At 41.5% G+C, this 25,078-nt stretch overlaps 1 protein-coding gene across 1 annotated transcript; it reads left to right on the forward strand.

Moving 5' to 3' along the window:
• The first annotated feature begins 848 nt into the window (after positions 1-848).
• frmpd4 (FERM and PDZ domain containing 4) lies at positions 849-24,627 on the forward strand. Its single transcript, XM_053626067.1, has 17 exons — positions 849-1,050; positions 6,975-7,076; positions 10,291-10,448; positions 10,555-10,657; positions 11,164-11,209; positions 12,808-12,912; positions 13,095-13,202; positions 13,566-13,697; positions 14,242-14,361; positions 15,066-15,202; positions 16,581-16,707; positions 17,094-17,183; positions 17,416-17,598; positions 18,968-19,088; positions 19,209-20,150; positions 21,416-22,531; positions 24,569-24,627. The coding sequence occupies exons 1-17, from the start codon at positions 1,010-1,012 to the stop codon at positions 24,625-24,627; spliced, it is 3,690 nt and encodes a 1,229-aa protein (XP_053482042.1). The 5' UTR covers positions 849-1,009.
• Positions 24,628-25,078: the final 451 nt, after the last annotated feature.

Consider the following 25,078-nt stretch of genomic DNA (forward strand, 5'->3'; position numbering starts at 1 on the left):
ATCGTTTACAGTGAATCAGTCTGAGAGGTAAACAATTCAAACAAAGGAATCAAGTGTCTAAAGCATAATGTGAAAGAATCAAATACGCCTCATATCTAGTTACTATAGGAATTTCAGCATGAATCAAATTCAAATGAATCAAATAAATGATATGGCACTTTGATATTTTTAGGACAAATCATCAATCAGAACGTGTACAGATCCAGATAAACGAATAACACATTTCATGATTTGTGAGATTAACAAAATAAATGAGTCAGAAGCGAATTAAATCATCCATGATTCGATTCAAATGAATCAAACATAGTTCGAATCAAACGAACCCCAAGGAGTTATTCTAGAGAATCGAATCATTGAAGTGATTCATTACGGACATGCTGTCTCTCCATCACTCCTCCTTCTCTCTCTGTCCTCCCACGCTGCCTTCTGTTCTGCATCTCTTCTTCTTCTCTTATCCCCCTCTCACATGAAGAGCTCGAGCACCTCTCCATCCCTCTCTCACCATATCCCTCTCTCTCTCTCTCTCCATCACCCATCCCTCTCTCTCTTTCTCCATCCCATCACTCTCTCTCTCTCAATCCCCATCCCTCTTTCTCCATCCCCCCATCACTCTCTCTCCATCCCTCTCTCTTTCTCCATCCCATCACTCTCTCTCTCTCAATCCCCCATCCCTCTCTCTCTCTCTCTCCATCCCCCATCCCTCTCTCTCTCTCTTTCTCCATCCCCCATCCCTCTCTCTCCCTCTCTCTCTCTCCCTCTCTCTCTCTCTCTCCATCCTCCCCCTGCATCATGCCCGGGCGCCGTGATGGCACCGATGCTGACATGTTGGCAGTTTAGCGGCAGTAAAAGCCGTGAGAAAATGTCGTCTGGGGGTAATAACACCGCGCAGGGGCAGATTTTTAGACCACCGCGGTCCTCGCGCACTCTCAGTCAGTTTCCCCCGTCAGGGCGTCCGTTACTCCTCGGTTATCCGCGCGTGACTGTGGGAGCTGAGTGAACGGCGGACCTGATGGACGTGTTCAGCTTCGTCAGGATGCCCAAACTGTCAGGGTGAGTCCGCCATTTTCCGGCGATATAGCGAGGCAGATGGAGAGATAGAGAGAGAGAGAGAGAGAGAGAGAGAGATGAAGAAAAACATATATTCGTTGTGTGTAGTGGTGGTCTTAAATTCGTTGGGGTTTTTTTCTTTCAGTGCGTCTTCAAAAAAAAAAAAACTCGACGCGTTTAATTTCCTCCTCACTCGGTGTAAAAACAGGCCCGTGTTTAATCAGCGCGTACCTGCGGTACACCTGGCTGTTGTTAGACTGTCACAGGACGGTGAGGTGTTTGTGAATACCGACCTGTTAGCAATCTGACAGGAATTTCAAACGGAAACGTTGGAAGAGAAAACAAGAGAAGAGAAGAGAGGAGTCTCCACATATACAGTGACTCACCTCACCTCACCTCAGTGCGCGTGCAGCTCGGGTACGTCACCTCACCCTTCCCGCCTTTTTACCCCTTTTATTTATTTATTTATTTATTTATTTATTTATTTATTTATTTTCACCGCACGCGCCGCTCCAGAGATTCTAGAACAGCTGCATTTACAAATGTCACTTAACGGAAATAACGGACATACAGGATGAACTCAACCAAACATTGACAAAAACAACAACCACACAGGCCTTTGGGAAATATTTACATTGAAATTCCAGCTTTAAACACATTAAATGTGTTCAATCTGAAATATCTGTGAAAATATGTGCTTAGCGCGTCTCGTGCTAGTTTGTTCGCAGGTGCTGTATTTTCCGTGAGAAGTTAGCAGTTGTCCGCCGTGCTGCCGTGACAGGAGACATACGAAATCGCGTACAAAATCGCGTACTGTTACGGGACGTACTGCATTGCCGATGAATCAGTACGTACTAATCAGTATCAGTTTGTATTATGAGTACAATCCCCGACATACTACATCCGCCATGTTAGCATTGTCATGTGACCTTCGACAGCATCATAAAAACAAAAATCTTAAACAAGTTAACAGTTTATCAATTTATAATTTAATCATGTCAATGAGAAGTAGTGGAGACGTTGATGTAAACGCTAGACTGAAAGTCCACGGCGCAGAGACTCGGCTTGGCTAGTCAGCGATCTACGAGACGATGAGTGTGATGGCGGCAGTCTTAGCATGGAAGTTGAAGGTTTAACAGCTGATCTGTTTGAGGTGAAAGAGCTGGATGGACTAAAGGACTAAAGCGCCGCTGTGTCGCTCTCTTTAGGTAGAGATGAAGTGAGGGTGAATGTAGAGACGAAGCGAGGGTGAATGTAGAGACGAAGCGAGGGTGAATGTAGAGATGAAGCGAGGGTGAATGTAGAGATGAAGCGAGGGCGAATGCTGCAATCCATTGTACTCGGAAGTCGATTTTCCAGAATTCCTTTCTAAAAGCATTCCAGTGCTTTGGCTCAGAAAAATAAAACATGGCTGCACAGAGCAAAATCATCTTTGTATGCCTAGTCTCTGAATTTGATAAGCACATAAAGAAGATCTACATTAATTATTTCCGTGCAAAATTTCTGAGGAGAAATGATAATGCAGGTCAACTGTCTTGTTCAGCTTTACTCATAAAAATCCTGTTACAGTGGTACTACCGCGTTATAAATTTGGACTGAAAACAGCAGAATTACATTACACTAAACTTTTACCGACTTGGAATTCCAAGGTGAAGTTCCGAGTACAATCTATTGCAGCATAATTCCCTCTGCACTACTAGCAGCATGTAGTTGAACGGCATTGTGGGTAAAATAGGAAACCATTAACCAAAAATTAAAACAGACCAAAAAGACGTTTACATTTACTTTCATTACAAAATAAATCTTGGATGCCATTGATGATTATGTGTTAATTATAAAGATTAATATTTAAATTGTTCATATGTAATATGTAATATGTAAATCATCCAAACGTGTACAACACCGCTTCTGGACAACATTTCACTCAAACGAGAGCCATGTTAATCTAAAAACACTTTCATTTGATTTGACGATCCTATTTTATTCTGAAGGGAAATCACAGGGTTTGTATTGTTGTTGTTGTTGTTGTTGTTGTTGTTTAGCATTTACAATAACTGAGAGATTTTCCAAGAAAGTAAGAAACTAACCATAAATGTGTAGAATAGCTTCTTGATTTTAGGTCCCACGCTTGTTGCATGTGAAGCACGGCTGTCCTGTCATTGGCTTGTTATCACATTGTGTTAACCTGTTTTGTATGATTCCTGGATTGCTACTTAAACACGTGTTGAGATTAATAACTACATAACTTAATATAACTTACAATATCAGTCCTTAGCTTTCTAATTTCTTGCAGTAATTTTTGGTGTTATATTCAGATTTTTTTTGGACTGGCTGTATGTGGCCTTGTTTAATTTTTAATTTCTGATACAATGCATTCTATGTAATTACTTTGCCTATACAAAGCACACAGAACTCAGCCTTAGTGTACCGACACTTCCACTGGAGAGCGTGTATCACTTTGCGCTTTTTAATAATTTAACACAGCAGTGCCCAAGAGTGGAGGGGAAATTAATCCTGTTCACTGACACCAATCACCAGCCAGGTCACCTTTAGTGATCAATAAGGCTTTTATTGAGGCCCTTTTGCTTCAAAAACATCTGATCGGAGAAAATGCAATAATAGTCCAAAAGTTAGCGTTCACTACAAACAAATAGAACATTATATTCAGTTGATCTTCGATATATGACACCATATAGGTTTATTTCTTCCTCTCTGCGAAGGATACATTCAACTATATTAGCAATTTGGGGTGGATGTTACTTCGTGTGCACACTGCTCTGTTTCTCCCAATGTGCTGTAAATAAATGTGACAGTAAGGCAAGCATGAGACTAGCACACAGCTATAGTGCTATGCAAATGTTTCCATTTCAGGAATAGTGCAAAAAAAAAGGTATGCTGTAAAAATGGAAAGTCGGGGTCAGTAACAGCTGTACAGAGTGCACATAGTGCAATTTAACATAGCCATGAGCTGTTAACATAGAATCCAATCTGAGCATAGATCTGTTAACATAGAATTCAATAAGTGCATAGATCTGTCAAACATAATCCAATCCAAGTATAGAGCTGTTAACATAGAATCTAATCTGGGCATAGAGCTGTTAACATAGAATCCAATCTGTGCATAGAGTTGTTAACATAGAATTCAATAAGCGCATAGATCTGTCAAAGCATAATCCAATCCAAGTATAGAGCTGTTAACATAGAATCCAATCTTGGCATAGAGCTGTTAACATAGAATCCAATCATAGCATAGAGCTGCCAAAGGATAATCCAATGCAAGTATAGAGCTGTTAACATAGAATCTAATCTAGGCATAGAGCTGTTAATATAGTATCCAATCTGAGCATAGAGCTGTTAACATAGAATCTAATCTGGGCATAGAGCTGTTAACATAGAATCCAATCTGAGCATAGAGCTGTTAACATAGAATCCAATCTTGGCATAGAGCTGTTAACATAGAATCCAATCATAGCATAGAGCTGCCAAAGGATAATCCAATGCAAGTATAGAGCTGTTAACATAGAATCTAATCTAGGCATAGAGCTGTTAACATAGAATCCAATCTGGGCATAGAGTTGTTAACATAGAATTCAATAAGCGCATAGATCTGTCAAAGCATAATCCAATATAACATAGATAGATAATTTATTTGTCCTCGAAGAGGAAATTTATTTCCACCGTGGGTGCATAGAAAAACAAACAAACACAACACCATACATATTAACCATCAAAAGCAATCACAGACATAGAGGGGAGAAGGGAACAAAAAGAAAACATCAGGGTCATACAACAAATGCCAGAGCATAAGATGGCACCACAATGGCTGATTACCTATGTGTTTAACGCTCGTACAGCCATAGTTACAAAACTCCTACCATAGCTGGCCTTTCTGCACATGGGTAGTCTATACCTGCGGCCAGAAGGAAGGGGGATGAAATACTGATAACGTAGGTGGTCTGGATCATTTAAAATTTTATATGCCTTCTGGAGCGTGTATGAAATGACACTGTCCGATAAATTAGGGGTGGGAATAACAATAATATTTCTTGCTAAACTAGTTATCTTTAAGAGTTTGTTCTTATGGGTAACTCTTAGCATATGGAAGAAACAAATGGCACCATACATAAGAACATAGAATCCAGTCCAAGTATAGAGCTGCTAACATGGAATCTAATCTGAGCATAGAGCTGTTAACATAGAATTCAATCAGAGCATAGAGCTGTTAAGATAGGAATTCAATCCAAGTATAGAGCTGTTACCCTAGAATCCAATCCAAGCATAGAGCTATTAACATAGAATCTAATCTGGGCATAGAGCTGTTAACATAGAATCCAATAAGAGCATAGATCTGTCAAAGCATAATCCAATCCAGGTATAGAGCTGCTAACATAGAATCCCATCTGAACAAAGAGCTGTTAATAGAGAATCCAATCTGGGCATAGAGCTGTTAACATAGAATCCAATCATAGCATAGAGCTGTTCACATAGAATCCAATCAGAGCATAGATCTATTCACATAGAATCCAATCATAGCATAGAGCTGTTAACATAGAATCCGATTAGAGCATAGAGCTGTTCACATAGAATCCAATCTGATCATAGAGCTGTTCACATTGAATCCAATCAGAGCACAGAGCTGTCAAAACAGAATCCAATCTGGGCATAGAGCTTTTAACATAGAATCCAATTAGAGCATAGAGCAGAACATTGCCACTAAATTGTGTCGCATGATCAGATGGAGGATGAGTAAAGAGAACAGGGATGAACATCAGCCAATCAGAGTGTGAGATTAAACTAGTGGGTGGGGCCAACAGAGGCATAACTACACTGTTTCAGTCAGAATAAAGCCATTGACATGTCGTACCCAGACGACTGTGGGTTTGTAGGAGTGGCCTGTAGCCAGACTAACAGCTGAAAGGGAAGGGTTACGCTGGTCATTAATTGTTCAGCGCACATTCCTCCACACGCTACGTCATTTATTAATGACTGTGGAGCGTGTTCAGTTTCACTGTGCACCGCAGACACGGCGTTACAGCACTGAGGCGCCCACTCTGAGGATTAAAATACAATACACAAACATCTGTAGAGGAAAATGAACTCAGCGCAACCCGCGTGCTGTCCGAACAATGCGTCATTTCAAACGGTGAGTCACGTCATCTGGAACTTAGCTTATCCTACAGGGAATATGTTAACCAACTGTGCTAATTACTGGCATTAAACACATATTAACTGTCCAGTATTACATCTATATATTGCTTTCTTTATTCTAGGAATTATTCTGTTTATAATCTAAATAATGGTTTTTAATATTTATATATAAAGCCATTGTCTCAGATATGTCCGTATATTTATCATAAATCTGTTCTTATATACCCGTTACTCTATGTAATATTATACGATCTATTAATGTAAGCTGTTACTATGTAAAATAAAAGTAAGGAATTAAAATAAAATGAAATAAAAATATCCGTCTATTAAAAGTAAAAGTATGAAGATGCATTGCTGAGTTTTGGTATACAGGAGAATTCATTTTTTATTTACTCTTCTCTGTTCAAAAAAAAAAGAAAGAATAGAAATGACGTTTTTCATTCTGGTAAATATTTACCTCTATACACACACATGTCGAAGTGTGTGTGTGTGTGTGTGTGTGTGTGTGTGGAACGAGGGTGCAGTGTGTAAGGTGACACTGTGTATAAATAAATCCGTATTTAAATGTTTAATTATATGAGTAAAGTAGTTCAAAATGGCCGCTGCTTCACTTTACAGTTTCGTCGATGCTCCACTCGAGCAACAATTAAAAAACAAAAACATTTAACCACTTCTTAGCATCATGGTAACTACTAAACACACACTCGCGTCACATCTCAGGTGGTCCTGGGATTAGAACTCGCACCTCACACCCTTCCCCTTATGTTTTCTCTTTTCAGCCACAGGACCAAAGCCTCGGGCGGATGGACGTCTTCGTCTCATGGGCCTGTAGACGGATGGGACACGGTGTCCAGTAGAGACGAGCGTGACTGCTTCATCGAGTGAGTCGGATGGAAATGACATGTTTACACGACAATGACGTGATCTGGTGTCTCGCTCTCTCTCGCTCTCTCTACAGCAGTGTGATTGGTTGCCACTTTTTTCGATGACATCATATCATTGCTCATCTTTTGAGTTTTTATCTGTTTTATTTTTATTCCTGGTTTTGCATGTCGTAAAAGAATCCTTTGGTCATGAGTGTGATCGCTGCTGCTACGATGCTCATCTAAAATCCACCAATAGCAGCACAGCAAGCTCACAACCCAGCTACAAATACGATAGCGGGGATGGTGAAACTTAAATAAAACCACAAGCTCAAGGTTTTTTTTGTCTGTTCTAGACTTCGGCCGTGATTTCACTGGGATCTGGTACGACGTGACGAGTAATAATCATAAAACTCTCCCAGTGTGAAACCTGCTTTGTGTTAAACGGTGCTAGTCGGGTGTATTGTTCACGCTGAGCGCTGCTCCGACTGCTTTGCTCGTAGGAAGCCTGAAGAGACCCGTAATCTGCGTTTGGCGTGAAAGACAGCGTGTGGGCGAGGGCTGATCTGAAATTACAGTCTTTAAAACAAGGCCTTCCGTCGTTTCAGCTTCGTTTCGTGTCATGTAACGCAGTGCCGAGTGGCTACCAAGAACTGTTTTTACTTCATCAGTCATCAAAAGACGAGCAGTGAGGCAGTGGACTCGCGGTACAACAATGCTAATGTATCTGATTAAGCTGTTACCGAACGCTACGCTGCGTGGCTTTGTAGTCCTGATGACTCTAATGACAGCCATTTCAGTGAACATATGTGAAGGTGGGCGTGGCCTGTTTAGCAGGAGGCCATGCCAATGCACACCAACATATAGCCAGTTGTATCCTGTCTCCAGTGTGGGTCATTCTGTTTTTTTCTGTGTCTGTCTCTCTGTTTTTGTCTCTGTCTGTCTGTCTGCCTGTCTGCCTGTCTGCCTCTCTGTCTGTGGTGACACTCCATGGAAACAGTAGGTGATGTTGAGGTTCAGAAACACTTCCTGCGGTATATGACTGATTTGTATCTTTACTGTATTCCCTGTGTGATGTTATGTGCTGTTAGGTGATGGTGTAACAGACCTGAGGAAGACGTCTGTGGGTTTTTGTTTCTGTAATCGTGTGTATGCTGAGCTGTGGTGATTTGAGGACTAGCTCTGTCCTCGCTCCCTCATGTGATAGAATAATTGTAGGCCTTCGGCGTGGGGCGCCGCATGTGTCAGGAGCCGGCGGTGATTTGAACACAGCTACTGCTCTAATTAGTGAACAATATGGGGAGAAGGAAGAAAGAGCAGAGCAACGAAACAGGGATGAGTTTTAATACCAAGAGACATTTTGTATCGACACGTCCATAATGCAGACGTTTAGTTTTCATGGGTTTTGTATTGATTAAAACATTTGGAAAAAATTAAAAGGCATAGCTTACATTGTGTTTGTGTCTATGAAATCACAGAACCTTGGGGCTGTTGAATGTTTTTGCTTTCACTGAGAGTAAATGACCATAAACGCCCATTTTATACCAATTCTAAACAGTACTATACATTATACCACAGCATTGTTAAAGTCCTGATGCTGATTGGTCGGAGTGTGTTTACTAATTTGTCTTATTTCAAAACAAAAAAGAGAGGATGGTGAAGCTACGAATGTTTATAGCTGCTACAACATAAGTGAGAACAGGAACTAACTTGTTCCACAACATTAAGTGAGAATAAAAATGGATTAAAAAACATTATTTAAAAAAAAAAATTTTTTGCCAAATTGCTATGGTGTATGATGGGGAAAAACACAGAGACGATCCCAAAAAAGAGTCAATCCCAAAATGATTATATCCCAAAAATTGTTGAACCTAGAAAGAGTCAATTCTAAAAAGAGATTATCCCAAAAGAGTCAACACCAAAAAAAGTCAACCCCAACGAATTAGTTGATCCCAAAAAGTCAACCCCCAAAAGAGTCAACACCAAAAAGAGATGATCCCAAAATGAGACAATCCCAAAAACTGTTGACCCCAGAAAGAGTCAATCCCAAAATTGGACAATACCAAATGGAGATGATTCCGAAATAAGACAATCCTCAAAATGAGATGATCTCCCCCAAAAAATCAAACCCAAAATGAGATGATTCCAGAAGGCGTTCATCAAAAAATTAGATGATCCCAATATGAGACAATTCTAAAAATGGTTGCTCCTAAAAACAGTCAAAACAAAAATGGTCATCCCAAAAAGAGTCAATGCCAAAGAGTCAACCCCAGAATGAGTCAACATGAAAAAGTCGAACCCAAAAAGAGTCAATCCCAAAGAGTCAATCCCAAAGAGTCGATCCCAAAACAAGTCAATCCCAAAGAGTCAACCCCAAAAAGAGTCGATCCCAAAGAGTCAAACCCAAAACGAGTCAACACGAAAAAGAGTCGATCCCAAAATGAGACAATCCCACAAACTGATGATCCCGGAGTCAGTCCTGAAATTAGACAATCCCAAAATGATTCCAAAAATTGTCGATAATAAAAAGAGCCAACCCCAAAATGTGATGATCCCAAAAAAAGAGTTAATCCAAAAACAACTCAAACCTAAAATGAGATGATTCTAGGATGAATCAATCCCCAAATGAGATGATCCCAATATTGGCCTGTTATTTATTTATTTATTTATTTTTAAAAGGTCAGAATTGAACAAGCCAGCGATTGAACTGCAGTTTAGAAGCTTTCACAGCGTTTCAGACCACTGGGGCACCGGACACACGGAAATATATCTGGGTGTCTGATTTGAAAAAAGAAAGTGTTGGAAGTACAGCGAGCGGTTGATAATGTTCTCATGCTGTGACAGACATGTCAGTATACTGGCTGTGTGGAAACCAGACAAGGTGTCGGTTCTGTCAGTGCTCACAGCAGCCGTGTGGAGTTACAATACAGGGTTCTAGTCTTTGTGGAAGCAGATCTATGTGATGTTAGAGAACCTGAGCAGTCTATGAGTCCAGTTCCTTTCTACTTGTGCTTCTTTGTGATTTGTTTATCTAAAACGTTGAAGGCATGTATTTAGCATCCTTTTTTAACCTGTTATTAATTTACAATTATTTAATAGGACAAACGAGTGTAAATGGACGAAAAGTTCAATAAAGCAGTGTCTGAGAGACCTGTCTGTCTGTCTCTCTCTCTCTCTCTCTCTGTCTCTCTCTCTGTCTCTCTCTCTGTCCATCCCTCTCTCTCTCTCTCAGTCACATCTCCCAGCCGAGTTCTCTGGAGGAAGTGCGTCTTGGGCTGGAGGGCGACAAGTTAGCGCCTCGGAAAGTTGAAATGAGACGAGACCCAGTTTTAGGCTTCGGCTTCGTGGCAGGAAGTGAAAAACCTGTTGTAGTTCGTTCTGTCACTCCAGGTAATAGTCACCGTTTCCTCATGCACATTAGAGAGACCGAGCCGCACACGAAAAAGTTTCTTCTTATGTATGGAACAGACTGTCAAAGGTTTCATGTCAACCACAGGAGGTCCATCAGAGGGGAAACTGTTTCCTGGAGATGAAATCATTATGATTAACGATGAACCAGTCAGCGGTGCTCCTAGAGAGCGAGTGATCGACCTGGTCAGGTACTGTAACACAGCGTGAAATACACAAATACAGCTTCTTACAAAATGCATCTTGCTCTTGTGTAGACACACAGAGTATCTGTACTAGCGCTGTTCCTCTCAGATCTGATTTGAGATATTTTCTGATCTAGCACAATAAATAGGTCACAGAATTGTTTCAGAAACACACCACCATCGTGCCTGTGATGTTTTATGGGCGGTGTATCCGGAGATGTTTTTATGCAGTAACACCCCAGTACCTTAACCTTAAAAATGCTACAGAACAGTGAAATCATATCGAATTTTTGAAGAAATGAAGAGAACGGCTGGATTGCATGATAGTATTGCAAATCTTTTTTTTTTATTAATATTTAAAAATGATTAAAAGGATTATTACAGCTGTTTTGAAACATTACAAACTGTCCATTTAATTCTTCCTAATGAGAGACAGTTCACTCAGACATTCGCACAATTCCGCTGTACACACGTCTGAACATTTTCACCATTTATTTTCTTCTCTGCTTTAGGAGTTGTAAGGAGGCCATCGTATTGACGGTCATCCAGCCGTACCCTGTAAGTGCGTTTCATTTTCTAGAATAAAGATCCCAGACATGCGCCTTTCCAAATTTCCTAATTATGTTCTTCAGTATATACAGTATATATACAGTATCTCACAAAAGTGAGTACACCCCTCACATTTTTGTAAATATCTGATTATATCTTTTCATGTGACAACACTGAAGAAATGACACTTTGCTACAATGTAAAGTAGTGAGTGTACAGCTTGTGTAACAGTGTAAATTTGCTGTCCCCTCAAAATAACTCAACACACAGCCATTAATGTCTAAACCTCTGGCAACAAAAGTGAGTACACCCCTAAGTGAAAATGTCCGAATTGGGCCCAATTAGCCATTTTCCCTCCCCGGTGTCATGTGACTTGTTAGTGTTACAAGGTCTCAGGTGTGAATGGGGAGCAGGTGTGTTAAATTTGGTGTCATCGCTCTCACACTCCCTCATACTGGTCACTGGAAGTTCAACATGGCACCTCATGGCAAAGAACTCTCTGAGGATCTGAAAAAAAGAATTGTTGCTCTACATAAAGATGGCCTAGGCTATAAGAAGATTGCCAAGACCCTGACACTGAGCTGCAGCACGGTGGCCAAGACCATACAGCGGTTTAACAGGACAGGTTCCACTCAGAACAGGCCTCGCCATGGTCCACCAAAGAAGTTGAGTGCACGTGCTCAGCGTCATATCCAGAGGTTATCTTTGGGAAATAGACGTATGAGTGCTGCCAGCATTGCTGCAGAGGTTGAAGGGGTGGGGGGTCAGCCTGTCAGTGCTCAGACCATACGCCGCACACTGCATCAAATTGGTCTGCATGGCTGTCGTCCCAGAAGGAAGCCTCTTCTAAAGATGATGCACAAGAAAGCCCGCAAACAGTTTGCTGAAGACAAGCAGACTAAGGACATGGATTACTGGAACCATGTCCTGTGGTCTGATGAGTCCAAGATAAACTTATTTGGTTCAGATGGTGTCAAGCGTGTGTGGCATACTGATGAGCATGATCAGTATTCAGTATTCCAGCATGAGCACGACCCCAAACACACCTCCAAGACGACCACTGCCTTGCTAAAGAAGCTGAGGGTGAAGGTGATGGACTGGCCGAGCATGTCTCCAGACCTAAACCCTATCGAGCATCTGTGGGGCATCCTCAAACGGAAAGTGGAGCAGCACAAGGTCTCTAACATCCACCAGCTCCGTGATGTCGTCATGGAGGAGTGGAAGAGGACTCCAGTGGAACCTGTGAAGCTCTGGTGAACTCCATGCCCAAGAGGGTTAAGGCAGTGCTGGAAAATAATGGTGGCCACACAAAATATTGACACTTTGGACCCAATTTGGACATTTTCACTTAGGGGTGTACTCACTTTTGTTGCCAGTGGTTTAGACATTAATGGCTGTGTGTTGAGTTATTTTGAGGGGACAGCAAATTGACACTGTTACACAAGCTGTACACTCACTACTTTACATTGTAGCAAAGTGTCATTTCTTCAGTGTTGTCACATGAAAAGATATAATCAAATATTTACAAAAATGTGAGGGGTGCACTCACTTTTGTGAGATATCGTATATATATTTAAATGTTTTAATTTTAATTCTGTTTTCTCCAGTCGCCCAAATCTGCCTTCATGAGTGCCGCCAAAAAGGCAAAGCTGAAATCAAACCCGGTAAAAGTTAGATTTGCCGAAGAGGTCATCGTTAACGGTCAAATTCCTGTAAGTAAAAAACAAACACACTGTTTCAACTAAGCTTCCCATTTCTATTTACTGTTACACAACACTCACACAGCCCTACTGATATACTGTCATAACTGTAATTGCGGATCTGATTCTTTTTAAAATTGCATTATACACGTATGATGATATTAAAGGGTAGATTTTGCTAACTCTGATTTCAGGAAACGGTGAAGGATAATTCGCTTCTCTTCATGCCAAATGTTCTGAAAGTCTACCTTGAAAATGGCCAGACGAAATCATTCAAGTTTGACAGCAACACCTCAATTAAGGTATTAAAATCTTGTTCATTAAAATCTACATTAACGATGAAAATACCAATAAGGCTAAGCAGCTTGTATCATGGGAATGGTGCTGTAATGATTGCAAAAATGTAAATCTACTATTGAGAACTGGTTCATTGTGCATGTTCAGAAGGCTAACGGAGAGCGACAGTTAACACTGTGAGGGTTGTGATGTATTATCTTCTGAATTTAATACATGATTGGATAAAACCCTGAAGAAAACAGTGTATTCAGAGGGTTTAGTTCAATACAATGATTTCTCTCAGAAATAAACAATGGATTTGCCTCAAGTTGATTAAAACGCATCAGCTAATTAACATTGTTATATTCATCTTTTTTGCGTTTTGGTAGGACGTCCTACAGACGCTGCAAGAGAAGCTGTCTATTAAAAGCATTGAGCATTTTTCTCTGATGTTGGAGCAGAAGATGGAAAATTCCAACACAAAGTTGGTTCTCCTGCACGAGCAAGACATGCTAAGTCGGGTACGCCTCGAATGTTAAATTTGAACTAGTAAATAATTTAGATGGAATAACTAGAAAGTTTAAAATAATCCAAATGTGTTATAAAAGATGATTAAGACATGGAAAGTGTGTTTCAGTTTCTTCATCGCTGCATCCCAAACCACACACCATATATCCCTCCTAGCTATAATAGTATTTTATTTTCTTTAGATTTATAAGAAGTTGTTCAGGACGTAACCACAGATTTTTTATTTTTATTTTGAATACTAAACACCTGGCGAGGAAGCTAATAACATTTCACAAAATCTCTAAAATTTGAGCATTGTCTAATTAAAAAAAAGTTTTACAGTGCTATATCATTGTTTTATGGTTTTAAAATGATTGTTCCCCCCCAAATAATATGTTTATTGACTGCAAAAACATTATGGTTATTGACTGCATAACACAAAGTCAGTATCAGCTGTTATTCAACAATTATTACTGTGTTAAGGTTCAGATGATATATATGTTGTTATAACAGTTTGGAAAGAAAATAATTTGTGTGTATACAATAATTTTGTTCCAGGTGACTCAACAACCTGGCTCGCACAAGATGAGGTGTTTATTTCGCATTGCTTTTGTACCAAGGGATCCAGTGGATCTTCTCCGTCATGACCCTGTGACCTTTGAGTATCTCTATGTGCAGGTAACTGCAACGAATGTGAGCCATGATAATAAGATTATTTTAACTAAGAGACTAACCTGGCTTACAAGGTGCAAGTTTTTTTTAAATTAAATATTGCAATCAAAAAATAAACTTGGATTGAAGAGCTACAAACACAGAATAAATAAGGAGATCAGATGAAGTGTAAGGCTCTGGGGAATCAGAGGTGGGGCAGGGGACTGGGAGGTTTGTGTAGGGGTCTGAAAGGTTGGTACAGGAGTCTGGGAGGAGGGTGGAGGTGGAGCAGAGGTCGGTTAGGTTGTTCATGGAGCAGGGGCCTGGATGGTCCGGGATGTGGAGGCGGTTGGAGGCCAAGCAGAGATCTGAGAAAATTGGTAGAGGGGTCTGAGAGGTTGGGTGGTAGATCAGTGGTCTGGGAGATTGGAGGTGGAGCAGGGTTGTGGGAAGTTGGAAGTGGAGCAGGGTTCTGGGAAGTTGTTACAGGGATCTGGGACTTTGGAGGTGGAGCAGGGGTCTGGGGGTTGGTACAAGGGTCTAAGAGGTTGGAGGTGGAGCAGAGGTCTGGGTGGTTGGAGGTGGAGCATGGATCTGGGAAGTTGGTACAAGGGTCTAAGAGGTTGGAGGTGGAGCAGGGGTCTGGTAGGTTGGTACAAGGGTCTAAGAGGTTGTTAAATTAAAATAATCTTTTGTCTTTGTTATTCTCTCTCACTCTCTCTCTTTTTCAGAGCTGTAAGGATGTTGTTCAGGAGCGTTTCGGTTCAGAGCTGAAATATGACACAGCTCTTCGTCTTGCTGCTCTTCAGATGTACATTCTCACAATCAGCACCAAACAAACTCAGAAAGTCTCCCTCAAATACATTGAGTAAGTGGTTCTAAATTTACTTGTTTGGGTATCTATCTGTCCCTTTCTGCAATATCCATTGTCAATCTGTCCATCCATCCACAAGTTGAAGTCAATTTGGGGTTGCACTTGCCCTTGAACCATGAAAAAGCCAAGATAGTGTACTTTACTGTTGCAGTTGCACATTTCTAGGGTTTGATGTTAGCTCTGCCCAGCTCCAAGACAGCTCTCGGGTTTTGCAACTGGTGAGACAGGCAGTGGCGTATGCACCATGACGGTTTGTAAATGAAACATGGCAGAAGCCCTGAACAAATCCAACGGTCACAGCAGTCAGGGGAATCTGTCAGTAAGCCCTTAGTCAACTCCAGTGTTCGCCCAGTCGCTTGGACGGTTTGGCATTGGACATTTTGCAAATTTAGACATAGCATTGACGTTTTCTTTAGTCCACACAGAACTGGACCACCCCGTCTTTCTTGGGGACACATATCAGGGGACTGATCCAGTCACTGTGGGACTCCTCCTCACCTCCCAAGACCTTTGACATTTGCCACTTGCCATGTGAATAATTTAGTAAACCAGTACTTTATCTCCTGGTGTAAACCCTTGCAGCAGATTGCCCCTGTTGTACACCGACGTTTCTGGGTCTCGTACCAGTTCTACCACATTAATGGAACTAATGTATGGAGTGTTGCAGGTCCGTTATTCATTGAATTTCATTTAATTGTGTGAAGACTCTTCCTGCCAGTACTCTTGAATGGCATCTAGGTATTGCAAAATCCTGTGGAGCCTTTGGAGATTTATAAGAAAATTAACTTAAATCAGCTCCATAACCTGCCTCTGCATACGAGTAACATAAATATTGAACTTTTGTTAATTCTAAACATGGCCCAGTATGCCTAAATAGTGGTGAGACCACTAGTGTACTACTATGCGATGTAGTCTGTTAGTATTCTGTTTAGGGGTGTGGCCAAAATATTAACTGCTTCAGAGATATAATTATCTGTTGCTGATCTTGTTTTGTGCTCAGTATTCCAAAAGCATTATAAGAACCTCCTATGTGCAATCAATGTAGAACAGAGCTCAGTATAGTTAGCTAATGTTACTTAGCGAGCTAAAACACAAGCTCTGGTTATATATAACTATATATACACATATACACACAGTATATATCTATACTGTAGCTAGCTGGCAGCTGGTCAAAGTTTTTCCAAGGCTTTCCAACACCAATTTCTGACTCGCCTTACTCAGTATTAATGTTTTTATTGATGATAAAGAAATCATTTTTTTAAGAGTCAGTGAAAAGCACTTAGCACATTGGTCATAGGACTAATTAAATGTATCCCCGCACATAGTTGTCTACAGAACACCGACAGAAACACATTTCTCTCGTTGTCTGCAGGAAAGAGTGGGGGTTGGCTCTGTTTCTTCCTCCGGCGGTTCTGTCCAGCATGAAAGAGAAAAACATCAAGAAGGCCATAGCACACATTCTGAAAACGAATCAGAACCTGGTGCCTCCTGGAAAAAAGGTAAGCATGCACACTTGCCCTGTACAGTGGGATCCACATATCTTTAAATATGCTGTATACTGACCCCTAGTGATAGATCAGAGTAGGTAAGTAATAATAATAATAATATTTCTAGCATATGTAAACATTTGTTGACCTAATGTAAATGGTTTATTTCCAATTGCAAATTTCAGTTTAAATGTTTTTATATTATATTTATATTATATTGTGCACGTTTAACACAATTTTCCCTAAAGCAGGGCAATTTTGTACAAAAATGTCATTTAAGGTGCTTAACAGACCCTAAATTAGGCAATACAATTTGAGTAGTGGCCTCGTTTTATTGTATGTATATATTTAGATTGAATTGATTCATTGACTGATTGAATTGAATTGATTGATTGCAGTTGACGGCGCTGCAGGCCAAAGTCCACTACCTGAAGTATCTCAGTGACCTGAGACTGTATGGAGGAAGAGTGTTTAAGTCCACACTGCTTGTGAGTGTGTGCATAAAAGATAAAAATACAAAAGAATTTCTTCGCTGCAAACAGAACTTTCTCAGGTTCAAATGTAAAGAACTGTTTTAAACTCATTTCAGCATTTCTTATTTAATAGTATTATACTTAGAATTGAAACATCTGTTGTTTAGCATGCTGGAATATTGAAATCTTATTTAAATAGAAGTACAACTATAGACTGTGTGTGTGTGTGCTTATGACATGCCATTAGCAAGCAGAGAAACACACAGAGGTGACACTTCTGGTTGGGCCACGACATGGAATTAGCCACGTCATCAACACCAAAACCAACATGGTGGCCCTGCTGGCCGACTTCAGCCATGTTAACCGCATTGAGATGTACACAGAGGATGAGAGGAACGTCAGAGTAGAGCTCCACGTGCTCGATGTGAAGGTAAAATGGATGGATGGCTGGATGGATGGATGGATGTATGCATGGATGGGGAGGTGTTTGCATAGATAGATGGGTGGAGGGATGGATGGAAGGCTGGATGAATGGATAGGATGGTGTTTGGATGGATGAATTGATGGAGGGATGGATGATTAATACAGTAGGAAGGATGAATGGATGGATTGGGATGTTTTGATAAGGTCATGAGGGTCATGTAATGGATGTGAAGTTGTGATGATAGATGGATGGATGGAGAGGTGTTTGGATAGGTAGATGGATGGCTTGATGATGGGAATGTGTTTGGATGGATGAATGGATGGATGGGGAGATGTTTGGATAGATGGATGGATGGGGAGGTGTTTGGTTAGATGGTTGGATGGATGGGGAGGTGTTTGGTTAGATGGGTGGGGAGGTATTTGGTTAGATGGATGGATGAATGAATGGATGGGGAGGTGTTTGGATAGATGGATGGCTGGATTGATGGATGGGGAGGTGTTTGGATAGATGGATGACTGGATTGATGGATAAGGAAGTGTTTGGTTAGATGGATGGATTGATTGATAAGGAGGTGTTTGGTTAGATGGATGGATTGATGGATAAGGAGGTGTTTGGTTAGATGGATGGATTGATGGATAAGGAGGTGTTTGGTTAGATGGATGGATTGATGGATAAGGAGGTGTTTGGTTAGATGGATGGATTGATGGATAAGGAGGTGTATGGTTAGGTGGCTGGATGGATGAAGTGGTTTAATGCGTATTACAGTCTGCTGCTTTATGTCCTCAAACTTATCCCGTATTCTCCACCGTATAGTGTTACCGGAGATCTGGGTTCCTCTGAGAATCTGAATTTCATTCTTTAAAACTCAGGATTTGCGTCAGATTCGCAGAGGAACTCTCTGGTCATGTGGACTGCAGCAGATTAAACAAGATCCTCTGGAACTGTGTGGGTCTCTTTACATTTTGCTTTGGGATGAGCGATTTTATACGATGTAAAAGTGTTTGCTAGTGAACAGTGCACACGTGTTTGATCATTTTTTTGAGACGTGTCCAGCTTTCTTTTGACAAACTCGACAGGCTTGTCTTTATGGCTTGAGTGTTCTGTCTCTAAATATCTTTTGAATTTCGATGGTTTCATGCTTTTCCACACTGTGCTGGACTGGAGTTGCATGAATATATGAGGTTTTTATTTGTGTTAGAAAGGGGAGATTGGTGCAGTTCTTTGGTGCACTGACATGTTAGAAATGGACGTATAGAAGATGAATATCAATGTGGCGCTGCATGTGCTGCTGGTTTTTTTTTTTGTCAAATATTTCTACTGGTATTGGTAATTTATTCTGCTTTCAAACTACATTTAGATGTTGTTGTTTTCTCAGCCCATCACACTAATAATGGAGTCCAGTGATGCAATGAATCTGGCATGTCTTACTGCGGGTTACTACAGACTGCTGGTGGATTCACGGCGCTCCATCTTTAACATGGCCAACAGCACATCTGGTAAGGGTGGATAGATATGGATGCATGTTTTCATGAAGGTGTTTAAAAACTGAAAACATTCTTTAATATTTGTCCATATCTTTTCTGGCATTGACTGCTGTGCCACCTCTCTCTTTTTAGGCCATGATTCCCGGGAAAAGCACAACTTTCAAGCGATTGAGTGGAACTACGGTTCCTATACTGGGTGCGAGGACTATAGTGGCAGGCTCTCAGATCCAGACTCTACCCCAATGTATATTACTGAGCTCCACCAAGCGCATCGGGCGAGCAGGGGCACCTGTATGCAAACCCATGCCCACACGCAGCCCTTTTTCAGAGGCAAGTCTGACGAGTCACCCAAGAGCGCCAAGGTGTCTTTTATATTTGGAGACGCTCCATTGGATGGCGTGAATCCTCAGCATTTGGGGTACCAAAGGTTGAGGGAGGACATTCCGGAGGTTTTGGACGACCAACGGCCACTTTATTTGCATCAGGATGATTATAAACCCTTGGATTCTTGTTTGGATATGGATGGATTCCAGTATGGGAATCACATGGTCTACGGCGACGGTAAAATCTTTGGTACCACTGAAGGAATCGAGGAGCCGCTCCTGCATGACATCTGCTACGCTGAAACCACTGATGATGCCGAGGACGAAGACGACATCAGTTGTGAGGATGACATGTCAGTGATGGCGATGGCGGATTCTCGAGAAAGAGCTCTGTCACTGCTTTCCCTGTCGGAATCAAGCGACGATATCATCGACCTGACATCTCTTCCACCGCCACCAGAGGGAAACGATGTCGAAGACAACGACGTGCTTTTGCAGTCGCTAAACCTGGCCATAGCTGCTCCACCACCAGGATTCAGGGACAGCTCAGATGAAGATGAGCACCAAGGAGAACAAATGAGGGAGAAAAGAAACTTGGACATCCCGGTGTCACTAATCGACTCTGTGCCGATGAACGCGGACAGAGGAACACAGGAAGTGTTGGATGATGCTGTCGTTTCCACTTTGCAAGCGCTAGAAGCTTTGGCAGCCTCTGAAGATCAGTCCCGCCCACAATCTGACAATAATTCAGGTTCTTACTCCATTGTAACGTTCATCCATTGATGAAGTCTTCCAGCCATTGATTTTTGTTCATTTTTTAAATGTACGCTCCATCCCCTCACCTAGATTTCCATATTGTTTCATATATTTATTTTCATTAAACATGTAAGAGAACTCATTGTTTAGTTTTGAGATGTTGCTTTTTTTTTGCTGAATCATTTGTTTATTTTGTTCCATTGTTTATGTTGTAAACACATTCGTTGGTTTCGTTGTCTTTGTCATTTGTTTTTTGTACAAATAAAAGATTTAAAATATGTCCGAAATGACTCATATGGTGTGAAGGCTTGTTATGATGTCACGGTTTCACGGTTCGGCACAGGTGTTGAATCTAACGATAATCCTTCCACTTTGTTTAAATATCTTTTATTCAGTGTTTTACTAAAAGTATGTAAGTCTTAGATACACATGAAGCTGGGTTCTGTTTTTTCTCAAACAAAGCAAATGTTTTATGTTACACTGCTAGTACATGTCATACTACATCCATATTTGGTGTGTATAGTCTAGTCCTGGTCACACCATGGTGTAAATAAAACAGCAAAGTGAAGAGCAATAATTAAAAGCATGGCACTCCCATGGTAATATGTTTAGCTTTATATATTACTAGCAAAGTGGTGAGTGTCTACACCAACAATTTAAGCTTGGTAAAGGATGAACTCTTTCTGTTTATGTCACAGACTGGGATGTGAAACAAGATTAGAAATTTGGCCTTGAGATACTCCACCCACAGAAAAAGGAACAAAATGTAGAAAATTACCATTTTAAAGACAACACCAGTGTTATATTGTAAATGCAGGGGGCACGGTGGGTTAGTGGTTTGCCTTGCACCTCCATGGTTGGAGGTTAAAAGGGGTTCTCCCTGCACTCTGGGGTTTCCTCCGGGTACTCCGGTTTCCTCCTCCAGTCCAAAGACATGTGTTGTAGGCTGATTGGCGTGTCCAAATTGTCCATAGTGTGTGAATGTGTGCGATTGTGCCCTGCGATGGGTTGGCACCCCATTCAGGGTGTCCCCCGCCTTGTGCCCCAAGTCCGCTGGGATCGGCTCCAGGCTCCCCATGACCCTGTGTAGGATAAGCGGTATGGAAGATGGATGGATGGAGGGATGTTGTAAATGCATGTTTTTCCACATGCTTGTGTATTTTTAAATGGCCGTGAAACCGTGACGATTTTAGATGATCATACCATTTTTAAAAAACTGTGAAATGTTGGCTAAAACATTTATCTTTCTGTGACACACAGGTGTAGAAATATCTCGAACCTATAGTCCAGAGTCTGCTTCAGATTCTGGAAATGAGACTAATTCCTCCGAAATGACAGAGAGCTCAGAGCTAACAGCAGCTCAGAAACTCTCAGACAATCCACTGAAAATGTTTGTGGCCACCGCTGAAGGATATCAGACGCTGGACGCAGAGAAAACAGAGTTCCGTTTGAGGGCCACGTCTAGAAACCAGGACGAAGAACTGAAGTCCACAGCTGTAGCTTCCTGTCAGGCCCTCCATTCAGACCACTTTGAGATGGAGCCTGAAACAATGGAGACCAAATCGCTGTCTGATTACTTCAACAAAATGCACATGGACGCCATGATGGGCAAGAGACAAGGAAAAGTCGACCAGGGAGACTCCAGATTGGGAATTGCTAGCAAAAACGAATCGACGCAAATAAAGGCCATTGGCTCTAACGTAGAGGACGTTGTTGGGAGATACAACAATGTTAATTCAAGAGAACCTCTTCACACAGGGTTTGACCTTCAAAGGACACCTTTTCCGTTTCAGAACGCACGATCAGATCAGATCCTGAACTGTAAAGCAGAGGAGCACGTTTACTCTAAGACACCAAAGTGTGGCAGCTCTAATACCATAGCTCAAAGTAATCTCAGAGGATCTCTGATGGACCTGAACACTCGCTCAGCTGCAGAAGAAGCTTTCTTAATTGAACAAGCCACACAAGAACAGCAAAGTAAGGTACCGGCATCTGAGAAGGAGGTGACGCGGTTGTACGAGTACCACTTGCCGAAGAGGATGTCCTCACTCCAGAGCGAAGGAATTCATTCCCTGCAGAGCTCGCAGTGCTCCTCCATCGATGCGGGGTGCAGTACAGGAAGCAGCAGCTGCGTGACGCCCATGGATTCACCACTCTGCACTGCCGAGAACATCCACCTGATCACTGAATCTTCTCTGAAAGGCCTCGGATACCCTAATGCAGAAGAAAAAAACTACAGTCAAAGTCCGCATCGCAAACTCGCCCATCAGACTTTAGATCCTGCATTTTTACGAAAGCACCATGCAACGCCTGGTACAGAGTCCAGCATGGGACGCGAAGGATGCCAAAGGATGGCCAAGATTAGAGAAACTACAGGTATTTACTCCAGAATCTTGGCTCCATTTCTTAAAACTAAATTGTATTCCTGTATTGCTTCGTAAGTTTCTATACTGTATATGGCATATGTATTTTGGACTGTTTATAATATATACAGGGTGTCCCAAAAGTCTCCATACGTCGGGGATTGTGTTTGCCAGCACCATGTTGGTTGTGCGTTCGTGGATGTCCGCTATTCGGTTGGTCCACAACACTACCAGTCTTTTTGAATTTGTCAATACGTTTGACAATAAGTGTGATGTGCTTGTTTGTTATGTTTCCTTTTAAAGTCCATCGCAACCTCGCGAGAGCTTCCCGATCCAGCCATGAGAGTGATTTCTATACGTTCTTCTTTGGTGTGTTAATTTCCCCTATGTATGGAGACTTTTGGGACACCCTGTAGATCACACGTCCAAGTGCAGTGATCGCAGCTCAAGTGTATTTCATCCCAATAACTATGACAACCCTTTTTGTTCATCTCTAAACAAGCGCTAGTTGGAAGAGAGGAATAATAATACTTAGAGAGACCAGACAGCAGAGTTTGTCATTTTGATGGAAAATGTATTGAAAAATCTACAAAAGCTGTTGGAGAATTAACTTCGGAGCAAGTATCTGCAAAATAATAAAAAAAGATCGCTAACTGTGATTTTTAAAAGTGTCTTCCCTATTTCCAAATAAAAACAAACGAAAGCTACAACATCTTCCCTTTCTCCCCAGCTAAATCAAAAACGGTAGAAAAAGGCACGATTCCAAAAAAGAAATGGCGCCCCTACCGTGTCCAGGCAATTATAAAGGGCATAATTATCCAGTATTTCTAGAGTGCTACTATGATGTCGATATCTACAGTCATCTCTCTAAAAGTATTGGAACAGAAAGGCCAATTCTATTGTTTTTGCTTTACATTGAAGACATTTGGGTTTGAGATGAAAGGATGAATATGAGACGATAGATCAGAATGTATTGTTGAACACATCTAGATGTAAATATGAGGAAATGAAAGCTGAAATTCTGATCTGTCGTATCATATTCATCTTTTGGTCTCAAACCCAAATGCCTTCAGTGTAAAAAACAAAAGAATCAGATGCTGTCAATAATGAAAACGTGTGATATTGTTCATATTCAAATTGTGCTCATACTGTTGTATACATTTTTAATGATAAAGTTCTTTTAAGCGCATTTAATTCTAGATGACATCCGTCTCTGTTTCTCGTCTTCTCTCTGTTTAAAGAATAAAATGGAACTAGATGTCATTTCTTTGTAACACGTTTTCTCTGTCTTTTATTCCCCTCCTACCACAGTGTAGTGTGCTGACGATGGTGCTGAAACAGAAGGCTTGCCATTTACACGCACCACATCTACACCAATCCTGACCATTCATGCATGGCACAGATTCTTACGTGCCAAAACCAGAGGTCTGTGGAGGTCTTCCCCTTCTTCGACTGACTCTCTGGTTGCCTCAGGAAGGCAGAGATGGAATTTCCCTTCAACTTCCATGTTTAGCAGTGGCAAAAAAAATGTTTTTCATGGAAACAATTTTGGCTCAGGGAGCTTTGTTGGATCTTTAAAAGAACCAAAAGTGTGTGCAATTCCAGACAGCTCTCGTTTAAGAAAACCCCGGCTGGCACTTTTGCATTTTTTGCGATGGAAGATGAAATCAGTCAGGCCAAGACATGCCATGAGTGACCGGGTAGAAATGTGTTGAATAATCAGGCAGGATTTAGAAAGTCTATCCAGCTCACACAACGTGCCCATTGACAATGATCACGAACCTGCCCACCCCTTTCTGAACGCTGTACTGGTCTTTTGCGTTTTGTAGTAAAAAAAATAGAGATGATCAGGTCATGGCCAACAGGTCAACTTGCTGTCTGGCTTTACGCTGTACGATTTTCAGCCCACAACAATCTAAAAGAGTTCTTTGGTTGTGAGTTAGCGCATGTAAGCTCACCAACAGCCACTTTAGTGCCGTTTAGTGCGACCAAAGATGACAGCCGATGACAAAGTTGTGTCGTTGTGAGAAAGTCTTTATAAAAATCTCAGAGTGCGAGTGCTGCTACGACTCCCTCTCCTCTCCTCTCTCCACAGAGATAGCTAGATAATCATGGGCATCTACGAGTTCATGTATGTAGAAGAAGGCAGATAGCGCTTTACTCCAAGTGTCTTGCGCTGCCCTGAGCAGCAGTTTGAAAAGATGCTGCTGGGTGGCTTCACGTGTCTCGGAGGAAGCACGTGTATGTCTTCGCTCTCTCTGGATGATAGAGGAGAGCTGGCTGGTGGGCGTAAATTAGCAGGTGGACTTGCCAGAACCTTGTCCTCGGCTGTCATTGGTCAGAGTGACTGTCGCAGTGAGCACATCACATCCTAAGACCGCCAATCTCAACTCACGACCAAAGAATCCTTTTACAAAAGCTGGGATTCAGAAAAGGAAATAATCTCTCCAACTCACAGAAAAAGTGGGCTTCTGTGTGATTTCCAGCATCTGATACTAATTAGCGCTTGACTGAAAAGTTATTACTGCGCCGTTCAGTCAGGAAAGAAAACTTTCAGCAC

This window comes from Ictalurus furcatus, chromosome 6 (assembly GCF_023375685.1).
Source record: "Ictalurus furcatus strain D&B chromosome 6, Billie_1.0, whole genome shotgun sequence".
NCBI lineage: Eukaryota > Metazoa > Chordata > Actinopteri > Siluriformes > Ictaluridae > Ictalurus > Ictalurus furcatus.